Source organism: Pseudopipra pipra, chromosome 5, assembly GCF_036250125.1.
Source record: "Pseudopipra pipra isolate bDixPip1 chromosome 5, bDixPip1.hap1, whole genome shotgun sequence".
In the NCBI taxonomy this organism is placed as follows: domain Eukaryota; kingdom Metazoa; phylum Chordata; class Aves; order Passeriformes; family Pipridae; genus Pseudopipra; species Pseudopipra pipra.
The window spans coordinates 44398941-44411226 of NC_087553.1; the positions used below are offsets into that span (position 1 = coordinate 44398941).

At 42.1% G+C, this 12286-nt stretch overlaps 1 protein-coding gene across 7 annotated transcripts; it reads left to right on the forward strand.

Moving 5' to 3' along the window:
- The first annotated feature begins 1049 nt into the window (after positions 1-1049).
- AMIGO2 (adhesion molecule with Ig like domain 2) lies at positions 1050-10265 on the forward strand. 7 transcript variants are annotated; one of them, XM_064655836.1, is made up of 3 exons: positions 1050-1132; positions 7346-7427; positions 8510-10265. In XM_064655836.1, the coding sequence occupies exon 3, from the start codon at positions 8583-8585 to the stop codon at positions 10158-10160; it is 1578 nt and encodes a 525-aa protein (XP_064511906.1). In that variant the 5' UTR covers positions 1050-1132; positions 7346-7427; positions 8510-8582; the 3' UTR covers positions 10161-10265. The 7 variants fall into 7 exon arrangements, with proteins under 7 accessions (XP_064511906.1, XP_064511903.1, XP_064511907.1 ...); XM_064655833.1 differs by lacking the exon at positions 1050-1132 and adding an exon at positions 1464-1574; XM_064655831.1 differs by lacking the exon at positions 1050-1132 and adding an exon at positions 1484-1574 and having other exon boundaries at positions 4624-7427.
- The last annotated feature ends 2021 nt before the right edge of the window (positions 10266-12286 follow it).

Sequence of the window (12286 nt, forward strand, 5' to 3'; positions counted from 1 at the left end):
TAAACAAATGAATATTCCTATGGAGAGTCCAAAAACAAATCAATGTTGAATCAATAACCTGAAGATTAAAATTACTTGTGTTGTGTAGTCCTACTGCACAGAAATGCAGAAATTCAGCACAAAATAAGAATGATGACAAAAAAGCTCCATTTTTATAAGGTAGGGCTTAAAAGGCTTTGAAATCAATAGCAGTATTGCCTATAACTCACCAGATCTGTATTGAATCATATGTAACATATACCTTGTACCATACTAAAGAATTTTAGTTTGCCTGTAGCTTAAATTTGAGCTTTATATGTAGCCATGAATCCTCATATTAAAAATCACTTTGGTTTTGGAAGAAAAGTGTGATTCGCAGCAGCTTTAATATGCAAGCCCATTTGCCGAGAACTGTTCTATAAACTATATCTGGATGACAATAAATCCACAATCTCTGTTATTTGCTCAACTAGCCAGGGTGTCAGTCTCTAAATGTAGGGTACTTTAAATTGTGGTGGAAATGTAGTGAGAAACTTCACTGCGGGAGGTTAAAATCAGTGTGAAAAAGAGGGAAATGTGTTCATGGGCTTTCAGATGCAGCTTTGCCTCTTCCTCATCTGGTCACACTACCTCATTTGCAGCAGCTCTCCCACAGATTCCATGGTCAAGAGAATCTCGGTATATATAGCAATTAATTTTAGATAACCACTTGTATCATTTGATGGACTCCTTTGCTTTCATCAAAGTCCAGTTTACCACGGAGCCTCCGTGGCTTTTGATCATTTAATGAACCGGAGGACGGTTTTCCAGAGCTAACACGATGCCTTTTAAATTTATCCACCCCTTACGAACACCCTGAGGTTCCATCTCCCCTTACGGAGAGTTTTGATGTATTTTAACGGGGACCGCGTTTTCAGCAGCGTCCACTCCTCCGAAAACGGGGCTTCCCCGGTGGCTGCAGAGCCGGCCTGCCTGCCCCCCGCCAGGGCGCCGAGGAGCTGCAGGCCAGGCTCGGGGCTCGGGGCTGGTGTGCACCGGAGGGGCTGAGCCCACCCGGGCGGCGAAGCCCTCCCGCTGTCGGCGGGGGCAGAGCGGCTGGCGGCCAGAGCCGGAGGGGAGCGGACCGAGGCGGAGCGGGGCAGCCCCTTGGGAGGTGAGGGGCGGAGCGGGGGCAGCGGGGGCAGCGGGTGCGCTCCTCCCCCGGGGCACCGATGACTCCGACCCACTGCCGCGGAAAGCCCCCGGGAGTGCTTCGGACTGAAGCGGCATAGGGTCCGGCGCTGCGCAGCGGGAGAGACCGGGAAGGCGGAGGCAGGAGGCGATAAAAACCCCGTCGCCACTGTGACTGGGAGTCTGCTGCCTTCCCTCCTCACCCGCCGCCGGTGCCGAGCTTCGGGCCTCAGCTCCGTTCCCGAGGGCAGCGGGCCAGCACTGCCTGCGCCCGCGGGGGAGCGCAGCGGAGCCGCTGCCGCGCTCTCCGGGCCCCCAGTTTCCCCCGGAGCCGAGCGGAGCGCAGTATGCGGGGCCGGGGCTGGAGGCGGCGGCGGGGCCGGCGTCGCGCTCCCCGGACATGAAGTGGTCACCGGGAGCTCCAGGTAACGCTGCCCGGCGGGGTGGCGGAGCAGACATCGCCCGGTAGCCGGGATATGGCGGGGGACAGGGTCCAGCGGGGCAGGAGCCGGGGCTGAGTTGGGCCGCCAGAGACGGGGGCGAGCGCATGCCGGCAGCGGGCGGGGGAGACCGAGTCCGGACCTCCGCCGTGGAGCGGAGCGGCAGTGGCCGAGCCTGCCCAGGGAAGTCAGTTAGAGACCCTTAGGAATGCCTGTGAGTGCCTTCGGTCCGATGCCGGCTTAGCGTGCCCGGCCACTGGACTCACCGAAACTTTGCTCTCCGTCGACTCTCGATAGGAATCAGGGGGCTGTAGCGGGCAGACCTTGTCGGGAGACTGGCAGGAGCCCCCCACCTCATGGGCAAAGGTATTTCTCTGAAGTTTAGCCCGTCAGATAGATTTTGGAGGCGGTGGGGATCCTACACTGGGCAACTAAACTTTCGTAGGATATGGAAATTCATTGCTTGGAAACTGGTTACCGATACTGTAAGAGGCACTGCCGCTTATCATTGCGTTTTTTCTTAATTATTTGCTGATCTCCTTAGCAACTGAAGTAATTTGCAAGGTTTAAGCTTGGTTGCAGCTTGATTTACAAAATAACATGACAAAAAGGGTGAATTTATTGTTTCACTGGTGCATATTTATTTCCCTTGTTCTCCCTCAGAGGGATAAGTGTTGACTTCATGTAGCTGGTACTGCCGTAAAGAGACTGTTGATTATTCCGACTGAGGCTTTGTACGTCACCCAGTTGCTCATCTCTGTCTCAGTTTTCTTTAAGCCAAGTGAATTATCATGGGCTTAAAAAAAAAAAAAAAGAAAGAGAAAATCTCTCTTCAAAGAAATGATAGTTTTATCTGGCTAAGGTTACTCGGACAAATTAATCTCTAATTCAGCATGATTGAGGTCTGGCCAGATGCTGGCCAGAGAGACCACTCCATTTGCCAGGCTGACCTCAGGAGCAGCTTGCTGCAAATATGATATAAACCATTTTTTCATCACTGTTAGTTCCTGCACCAAACACAATTTAGCCCAGTTCAGGGATTTAGTCCAGTGTATCAAGACATCTCCCAGATGTAGCTCACCAACAGTCTTTGCTGTCCAATCCGTCATGTCACTAAATCTCATGGATTATGATGGTTGAGTAATCCAGATCTACTCAGTCAGAAATGCTGAGCACAGCTGTCAGGAGGATTTGATGCAGAGAATTCCTTTTACACTCAGGAGTGATAAAAGCAGAGTAGAACCTGGAGACTGAAGTGAGATGGCCGTTGTAGGAATATTTCCTCTGACAGTATCTCCCACACACACACACAAGGAATGGAATCTTATGCAGACCTTCCTTATAAGTGTAACTGTTTGAAAGATTAATTGCATAGGATGCCACTAGTCTGTTTGTAATTAATGGCTGTGTCATGTACTTAAGCAGGATTTTCAAAATTAGGATTAAAAGCATGAATAATTATACTTGTATAGTATTTTTGTTATAAATTAATAAACCCCCATTCTAAAAAGCACTTTTTCTTCTGAGTTCATGAGGAAAGCTTTGTCAAATGTCATGCCAGAAAAAAATAATAGAGCTATGAGAAAATGTTAACATCTGAACCACTACTGTTTCATTTCATGTATTATATTTAACTAATACAGCCCTGATTCATCTGATATGTAGACTGGTATAGGGGGAGAGCACCTATGTAGACACTGGAAGTCAGTGAGAAGGTGCAAAGATGTATGAGTGATTTGTGTGCTGATGAGACTGGGGCGAGACTCAAGAGAAGACAGTCATAGGAGATGTGGTGCAAGGAAGGAGGTAGGGGATATAGAAATGGTGTGAACCTTCTGGAGGGTGAACTGAGATCTGTAGTATTTTCTGGTGTTTGCGCTCTCTAGAGGCTACTGTTCCTGCAGTGGTACAGTGAGGTTGTGTGCAAATGTTTTCATTTTCACTCTGCAGGATGTACCAGCCAGATGTGGGACTATTTGCATCACCAGGAAAATGCTTTACAGTAGGAATAACATCTATCAAACCAAATTTTTTTATGATGAAAAGACTAGTGGTAGTATTTTCAAAAGGACTTCAGTCCAATTCACTGCTTAAATTAAGAGATGGGCCACATAAGGATTTTTTTAGCAAAGTCTCAAATGAACTGGGAGAGATAGTTTGGTGTACAGGTCCCCTGGAAGAAACAGCAATAAGCCTGAAGGTACTTGCAGGAGATGAGAAAGTTGGTGTAGAGATTATTAATGTTGCGTTAGTGGGAGAGAGATCCCAGAGAAAAGGGAAATGAGTGTCTGTGAGTGCTGTATGTTGCCTGGTGTTCCCCTTTTCCATAAGCACCTTTAGATGCTCATTAGTTTAAAAAGAACCAAACAAAACAAAACCAAAACCAACCCAGAAATAAGCAAAAAAAAAAAAAAAAAAAAAAAAAAAGGAAAAAAAACCACAAAAACCATTAACACACATACACACATTACCCGTTCCTGACTACAGAAGATCTTCCCTATGATAGCAGGATATGTCCTGCATTTCTTCTTGAACAGTTAAGAGGCATGTGTACCATTATTGCACAGATGATTTATCTCAGAGAGTACTGTGTTTTTGGCAGCTTTTGGCACACTTTAACACCACAAAGAAATTATTTCTTTGAAAAGAATTCAAGAACAAAAATCCCAACCATGCCCTTTACTTTACTATAAATCAAAAAATTATTTACCTAGCTCATTCAGAAAGAATGGTGAAGTACTTCGCCAGAGTCTGTTGACAAATGTTAGCTGATAGTGTTCAATAGCAGTATCTCTCTTGAGAAAATATGCAATATTGAAATTTGTAAAATAGGACTTTTCTAAGACCTGAAGTAATGTGACTGGGGTGAAACAAAATGCCACTTTTCAATATAGGGCTAATTGTAGGCTTTATTCTTCCTTTCCACTTAACACATGCACGTTACTACCTAGAAGTACTTATGCAGTTATTTTGAGTAAGTTCAAATGACCACATAGGTTATAAATATTTATGTTGATTATGCTTGGCTTTGCAGACCATCCTAGGTAACCTGTGTCAAAGGTTTGGGGAACACAGGTTGAAGAGCAAGTTGCAACTCAAAAGTCCTACTCTCCAAAAGGGGAGAGAACCTGTTGGGAATGTAGGCACTGCACTGTGAGTTGGGCATGGCAAGGAATGCTTCTGCTCTTCAGTGTAATCTCCAAATCGTCTTGTGTGTCCTGTGATATGTTTAGGGTGTCTGTAATTTGGATTTGCCCTGCCAGGCAAAGCAAGTTATCTGAAACAGTTTTCGTTTTTCAATTTCAACAGACTTTGAAAGTGGACAACCCAGTTTTCAGCCCTTGCAAGCTTTTTTTGCTCCCTAGAACTCAAAGGCATTATGTTGATTTATAGTACCCACTGATCTGCCCATGGGATTTGGTTGCGGACTAGCTCAGGGATAGTTGTAGGCATGGTCAGAAGCAAACTTGCAAGGTTATCTAGTGATTAAACTTGGTAACCGTTCCAAACCTGAGCATTGACCTAGTGTATCCCATTGGGAGTGTCTCCAGGATCGCAGTTATATTCAACATGGGAACTGATTTTTGAAAGTGCTGTTCATCTTGTTCCAAGTGCAGTTACATTAAAAGTTACGCTGCATAGCTTGCAGAATCAGGCATTCAAATGTTAGTGGGAAGGCAATCTATGCAACAGCAGTACATCTCCCATTTTGTGGATACTTTATAATTCAGTCTTCATGCACATGGTTTTATGGTATGTCATTTTCGGATGCCTTGCTTCATACAGTGGACTAACTAAATGACTTGTTTAAAAAAAACATTCGTCTGGGTTCCTAACTTCCCATTGCAAGCCCCATGCAGTTAGAAGCTTCAGTAGGATGTAAAAGCCTAGAAGAGTTTATGAATCTTGATATTAAGCTTTCATTTAAATCAATCAGTTTATTTTTACAATATTTCTATAGCTAAGATCATGTTGCTATATCCCTTGTATAGGGAGGGAAGCAAGGAGAAGCCTTTGCAGTCAGAAGTGCCAGCTAGAGTCATGCATTCTGACTCGCATCTCAGATGAGTCCTTTCCAAACTTAACACACAGAGGTTCCTTATTTTCTAAGTTCCAAGCTGGTGCTTTTAATGTTTTCATTACTTTCTAACAGTCACCAGTTTACATAATTTACCTGAGCTCACAGGAATTTTGTGGCAGAGGCTAGGACATGCTCCAGTTCTCAGATATAGGCATTTACTGAGCTCCTAATGTAATCACCCTTTCTTTTCCTGTTCTTCCTCAAAACCTGTGCACAGTGTGAGGAAAGGTTTTGGAGGAAAATTTAGCAATCACGTAACCTGTAGCCATTTGGAGTTGGCTTCCCTCCAAATCCCCCCAGACTACAACAAAAACCTCCCCCTCCCCTTTGGGCAAAGGAAAAAAACTATAGAAACTGAAAGATCCGAAACTAACCGAGCTATATCAAAATATATATATTTACATATATCACAGTTATATACAGTTACAATACTATGTACATATAAAAAGAGAACCCCAAACAACCCCCCAAAAAGGGGAAGGGAGGGGGGAAAGGGACAAAACCACAAAAGAAACCAGAAGCAGGTATGCACGATACAATCAATAAAGAACTAGCGAAAGAAAATCTTACTACTCTCCTTGAAATAGCAGAATCCCGCCAAACGACCGCCAGCACCCTCCAGCTCCCACGGCCTGCAAGGGCTCACTAGGCCTGACTCTCCCACATGAGCAGGACTGACAGCAGAGAACCTGTGCCTTTAGATCCACCGGAAGGGAAGAGGGAAAAGGGTTCTCTCTCCTTCTTATTTATACCCTGGCTTGCATAAAAATCATATGGAATACTGGGAACATGGCCACTTCCTTGGTTACAAACTGATCACCAAGGAAGGCCTAGACTAAAACTATCACATAACCAAAGACTGTATATAAAAATCAAAAATGGCAAGGAAACCTTAATTCTGACACCTTAATTTTTGAGCACTTGACTTGGCAGTCTTGCCATTCTCTTGGTGTTTTTTTGGGAATGCAAACATCTAAAGCCAATGTATATATAAATTGTTGTGAAAGGTGAAGTCTCCCATCCTGCTGCCTTCATATTTCTTCTTTTGATCGGTCATTAGAAGGTTCAGCTCTTCGGTTTCATAGCACATCTTCTACCACTTGACTTAAGAGTAGCCTGCCAGCTACTGAGCAGCCTGCCAGATTGATTGGCAGAGGGTTAGAGGCAAGGGAAATAAAGAACTGAGGGGGAGTGGAAATGTTTGCATTTTGCAGGTATTAATAAATTGCATAGGTAATTTTAGGTTCATAAGTAGCAGATATAAATTCTCTGGAGAAGTGTGGTTTAAGGTTCACCTCCTGAATCTCTTGCCTCTCTTCTGCTTAGTCCTCTTTACACCCTCCTCATCTGCTTTTCCAGTCTCATATGCCTTGACTGACTTCTGCATCCTCAAACTACCTCCTCCTCAGTTGCTTCGTTAGTAACAGTGATGATGCTCCGTTAGCATCCACCTCCCCTGGTTTTGCACTACCTTCCCTATGTATTTCTTACCCTTCTTTTCTCTCTCACTTTCTTTGACTGTCTCTCTGCCCTGCTTCCCTCCACCATTTAGGTCTTGATTTTAATGTTTTTGTCCTCAAGACTCGTGTTTTCTTCATCCATCTTGCATCATCAGAGAATACAGTTTCACTTTCCATCTGAGGATGCTTTTTTCTTCTCCTCCCACTGTTCGCAGGAAGCCTCCCAGCTCCTGGCCACTATCAGCAGCTCAGAGCAGGCATTACAGGGTTCATCCTGCTCAGATACTGCTCCAACAGGTGGGTGAGGTTGGAGAAATGAATATGAGGGTACGTGGGAGCTGAATACCATGTTTGAGCTCTGAAGGGGTGACAATAATCAATGCAGATGAACTTACCTGTGAATTTACTGGCAAACTCATAACAGGTATCCAGGGAACAAGAGAGAACATTACTCTGCTGGTATGTGTACATTTTCTTAGAAGATGGCAAAAAGCATGTCCCTTAGCACAGAATCACTACTGTGCCAAATGTTATGTCCCTGCTTCAAACCACAGTGACTCTAAAATAGTCTCAAAAAAGAGTATGGTTGGGTTTTTTCTTACTATTTACATATGAGCAAAATATTTTTTTTCCTTTACTAAGTTTTGAGAAACAGCTGACTCATTCTTACTTGAAGTTCCCAAAACTTGTGCCTGAAGTATGCACCAGGCATAGAAGATTTCTGCCTCAACACTTATTGGCAAAGGTAGAAGTAGCCAAATAGCAAAATGGAGAATACAAAATATTCTAATTGAACATCTTTAGGCTGATACCTTAACTGTAAGTTACTGAATTAAAAAAAAAAAAAATTGTATGACATTTAAAGCTAAGAAGTCTGAGAAAATTCTTTTCTTGAAAATGTGTGACATTTTCTGATCATAAAGAAACACATTATAACTGCTTCCCACTAGACAAGAAAATAACATTTTTAGATGAGGCTTTTTCTTTCCTGTACTGGGAATTTTCTGTCTGTGCTGGTTTGGAAACAGGTAGGGGATACCATTACCAAGTCATGTTCCACAGAGGAACATTTTTGATTTTTTTTTTTAATGAACTGTCAGAAATTGCATTACTTGGTCCAAGACTGAAGAATAGTTGCATTCTTTTTGAAGACAAAAAATACTGCATCTATAGTGTATATTTTTACACATGAATGTAGAATTTCATGTTTATATAAAGCCAATGTTACACTTACATCACCTAAGAATTATATTTTACAATTAATTATGTGAAACACTAAGAATTAACTCCCTGTATTTTTCAAAAGACGTGTAAGAAATCAATCAGGGTATGAATGATAAATGTTAACATGCTGTACCTCTGTATCCCTCTTTTAACAGCAACTGGTGCAAAACTAACTGCACGTATAATCTGTGGGAAGGAGCTCTGGGAGACAGCTAAGAAACAGTGACAATGTCTTTAAACAGGCGGACAATTCCTACTCAACTTGGAGTTTTTAAAGTGAACTGCAAAGGACTCGCATGCCTCTTGGTCTTCACAGTAAGCATTTATGGCAGTGCCCCAGGGATGTGTCCAACAGCCTGCATCTGTGCCAGTGATATCATAAGCTGCACCAATAAGAACCTCAGTCGAGTGCCAGGAAATCTTTATAAATGTATAAAAAGGCTGGATCTGAGTTATAACAGAATTGGGCTTTTGGAGCCTGAATGGGTCCCAGTGTTATTTGAGAAACTGAACACTTTAATAGTCAATCATAATAGCATTAGCAGCATTGTCACTGGAAGCTTTTCTACAACTCCAAATCTGAAGTACCTAGACTTGTCATCCAACAGCCTGAAGACACTGGGCAGCCCTGTGTTTCAGGAGCTAAAGGCACTGGAGGTTCTCCTGCTGTACAACAATCAGATAACACAGATTGACTCTTTAGCGTTTGGAGGATTGTACAATTTACAGAAACTATACTTAAGCTACAACTTGCTCTCAAATTTCCCACTGGACTTATATGTTGGAAAACATAAACTGACAGGCCTTGTATTGCTGGATGTTTCCTTTAATCACATCCGGTTGATGCCTATTCAGCGCTTGAGTTCAGTGCCAGCTAAACAACTTAGTGGAATTTATCTTCACGGCAACCCATTTTATTGTGACTGTGTCCTGTACTCCATGCTAATCTTCTGGTATCAAAGGCAGTTCAGCTCAGTGGTGGACTTCAAAAATGAGTACAGCTGTTTGTTGCAATCAGACCCAAGAGGTCACAATAAACTGCCTTTACTGCTCGACAACTTTCTGAATTGCTCTGAAAGCACTGTCAACAGCTCTTTCCAAGCCTTTGGGTTTATTCATGATGCCCAAGTTGGTGACAGGCTGATTGTACACTGTGACAGCAGAATCAGTGATGTGGGCACACACTTTGTTTGGATTAGTCCAGACAATAGATTGCTGGAGCCAGACAGGGAGACCAATAACTTTAAGGTGTTTCCTAACGGCAGCCTGGAGATAACAGATGCCCAGCTAGAGAACTCAGGGCTGTATTCCTGCATCGCAATAAATAAGAAAAGATTATTAAATGAAACCGTAGAGGTTAGAATAAATGTTAGCAATTTCACAATGAACAGGTCCCATGCTCATGAAGCATTTAATACAGCTTTTACCACCCTTGCTGCCTGTGTGGCCAGTATTATTTTAGTATTGCTGTATCTCTATCTGACCCCCTGCCCATGTCAATGTAAGGCAAAAAAGAAGAAGAGGAAGCTGAACCAAAGCAGTGCCCACTCTTCCATACTGAATTCTACAATGCCGCAAGAGCTGAATTCTACAATGCCAGCAGACGAGAAGAAGGCTAGCACTGGTAAACGGGTAGCTTTTCTGGAACCCGTGCATGAACCAAAACACAGTCAGAATGGGAAAGTAAAACTGTTTCCTAATGACAGCGTCATTACTGAGAGTATCTTAAAAACTACTCGAACAAAATCCGACTCCGATTCTGTCAACTCTGTGTTCTCAGATACACCTTTCATGCCACCAACTTAGTTTGCTGCCTGTGTTTGTATTGTGCAGTTACTTTTCTGAATACCTCTTCTGCTTGTAGCAACCATCAGGAAAAACAAATAAAAAGAGAGAAAATGTTTTAAAAAATTTATGTATTGTCAGTCCTTGAACTGCGTCTCCTCTCTGAGTGCAGGGCCACGCAACATTGATACCTCGTTTGGGAAAAGTAAACAGCATGGCATTAATGTGAATGCTTTCAGTGCATGCATAGCCTTAGTTTTACCTTCTGGTCCATACATAGAAATTTCTTGTGCATGTTTAACGATGGTTTCAGTGCATATAGCTGACCTGCAAAGGCAAAGGCTGCCCGCCATGCAACACTCTTGGTCATGCTTATAAATCAGCTCTTCTACAGTGAGCACAGAAGCAAATTCACATGGCTACCGAGAAAAATGTCCAGACTTCCTGCAGTTTCTTTCACGGGCTCACGAAACCTTTACATAAAATTACTAGGGGATAAAAGTCATGACTTTTCTTGGACTGATCAGCACAAAAAATTAAATTTACCACTGGAATGGCTAGCATTGGGTAAATGTTTATGGCCTTCAACTGATAGTGTATTTGCAAGTAATTGCTTGAAAACATTAAATGAGTGGTATTGTAATAATTTTATGCAAAACTTAGTCATGAGATTACTTGTGAGAAGTCAAGTGCTTGTATTTGGTTATAAATATTTCACAAAATGAAAACAGGTAGAAGTTAACACACTACTTTTGCAGTTGCCTTAGTCAAAGAATTAAAATTGTCCGTCGTGGGGACTCATACTAATCAGGAGTAATTAGAGTACTAATTAAGCTGTGGTAACTGGATTGATTCTAACCAGTTTTCTTAACCACCACTGCATACTGTATGCTTGGTGTCACATGTGGTGCACAAATCTGTCACCATTACCATGGCTCCCACTTAATCTTAGAGGTGGGTGGCTTCTCTTCAGAGATCACTTCATGAAATAGGGGAAGTATTTCAATTATTTTTTTCAGTGGCATGTGGTTCCTGCAGCCTTAATAAATTTGTTTCCTAAAGTTTTTTCTTAAAAGAGGAAATACAGTATTTGGACAAACTCATGGAAAGTATAGAAGACTTTACACACTGTAAATTCAGAAAACACAGCTTTTGCCTAGGCTTGGCACTTGTCTTATGAGTACTGCTTTCTTCCTTGCCCAAATGTAGCATGGTTAAAGTTTATAAATCTTGTAAGACTGACCTGGACTGGTTGTGCAGTATAGGTTGCATGAAGTGTTGGGTTATTGTCATAAACATACGGTTTTATTTGCTCTTTCTTTTTCTGTTTTATTTGCCTTTTTTTAATTTAAGCTTGCTTACATTGGGACTGGGCTAGACTTGCCAGTCTTCCTCACATTGATAAGCAGCAACTTCAAAGAGGTTTTTCAAGGAATTACAATTTACTAAAGACAAGTAAATGGAGCATGTCTGTCTCACTCTATTTTGGGGGAATATGCTGACAGGGTAAAGGATAAACAAAATGAGAATCAAAGGGCTACATGGTATGGCAACTGTAACTTATTTTTGAGAAGCTTACTGTAACAGCTACTGGCCATTTTTTGTGATTTCTTTTGAGAAGTGTATCATCATGCTAAAGCTCATATCTGGCTAAGCCAAAGCTATTAGCAATTGATTTGCTATGGAGAAATCCTGCTAATTGTTTGAAAACAAGCTATCTGACAAACAGATTAACTCAGGAAACAGCATTTCTGTGTTGTGTACAAGGTATGTGGAATTAGCAGACTGCTGGAGATTTTAACGAAGATATTCAGGGAAATGGAAAATCAAAATTGTTTTTCCAGGTAGAGAATAATAAATATTTAAGAGAGGAAGATGACTAGGAGTTTGTACCTTTTATTGTGTAAATTTAAAAATAGCTTCTGATATCAAACAGGTTAGTGTCCTTTCATAAAGCCCTTTCCCTCTTTTGTCTGTGCATATGCAGAAGTCCAAAATCCATATTTTTATATATAAGGTATGGTGAAAAATCAGTGATTGTTTTTGCTAAAATCAGTGATAGGGTTAGGTCATCTGTCAGTGAGGCAAAGATTTGGCATTGTCTTCTTCTCAAAGAATTTTTTTAAAAAAGATTTAACCGAGCTACA

Bases quoted from the DNA above. Each gene is read 5' to 3' on its own strand.
- AMIGO2 (XM_064655836.1), top strand. From the start codon at position 8,583: ATGTCTTTAAACAGGCGGACAATTCCTACTCAACTTGGAGTTTTTAAA.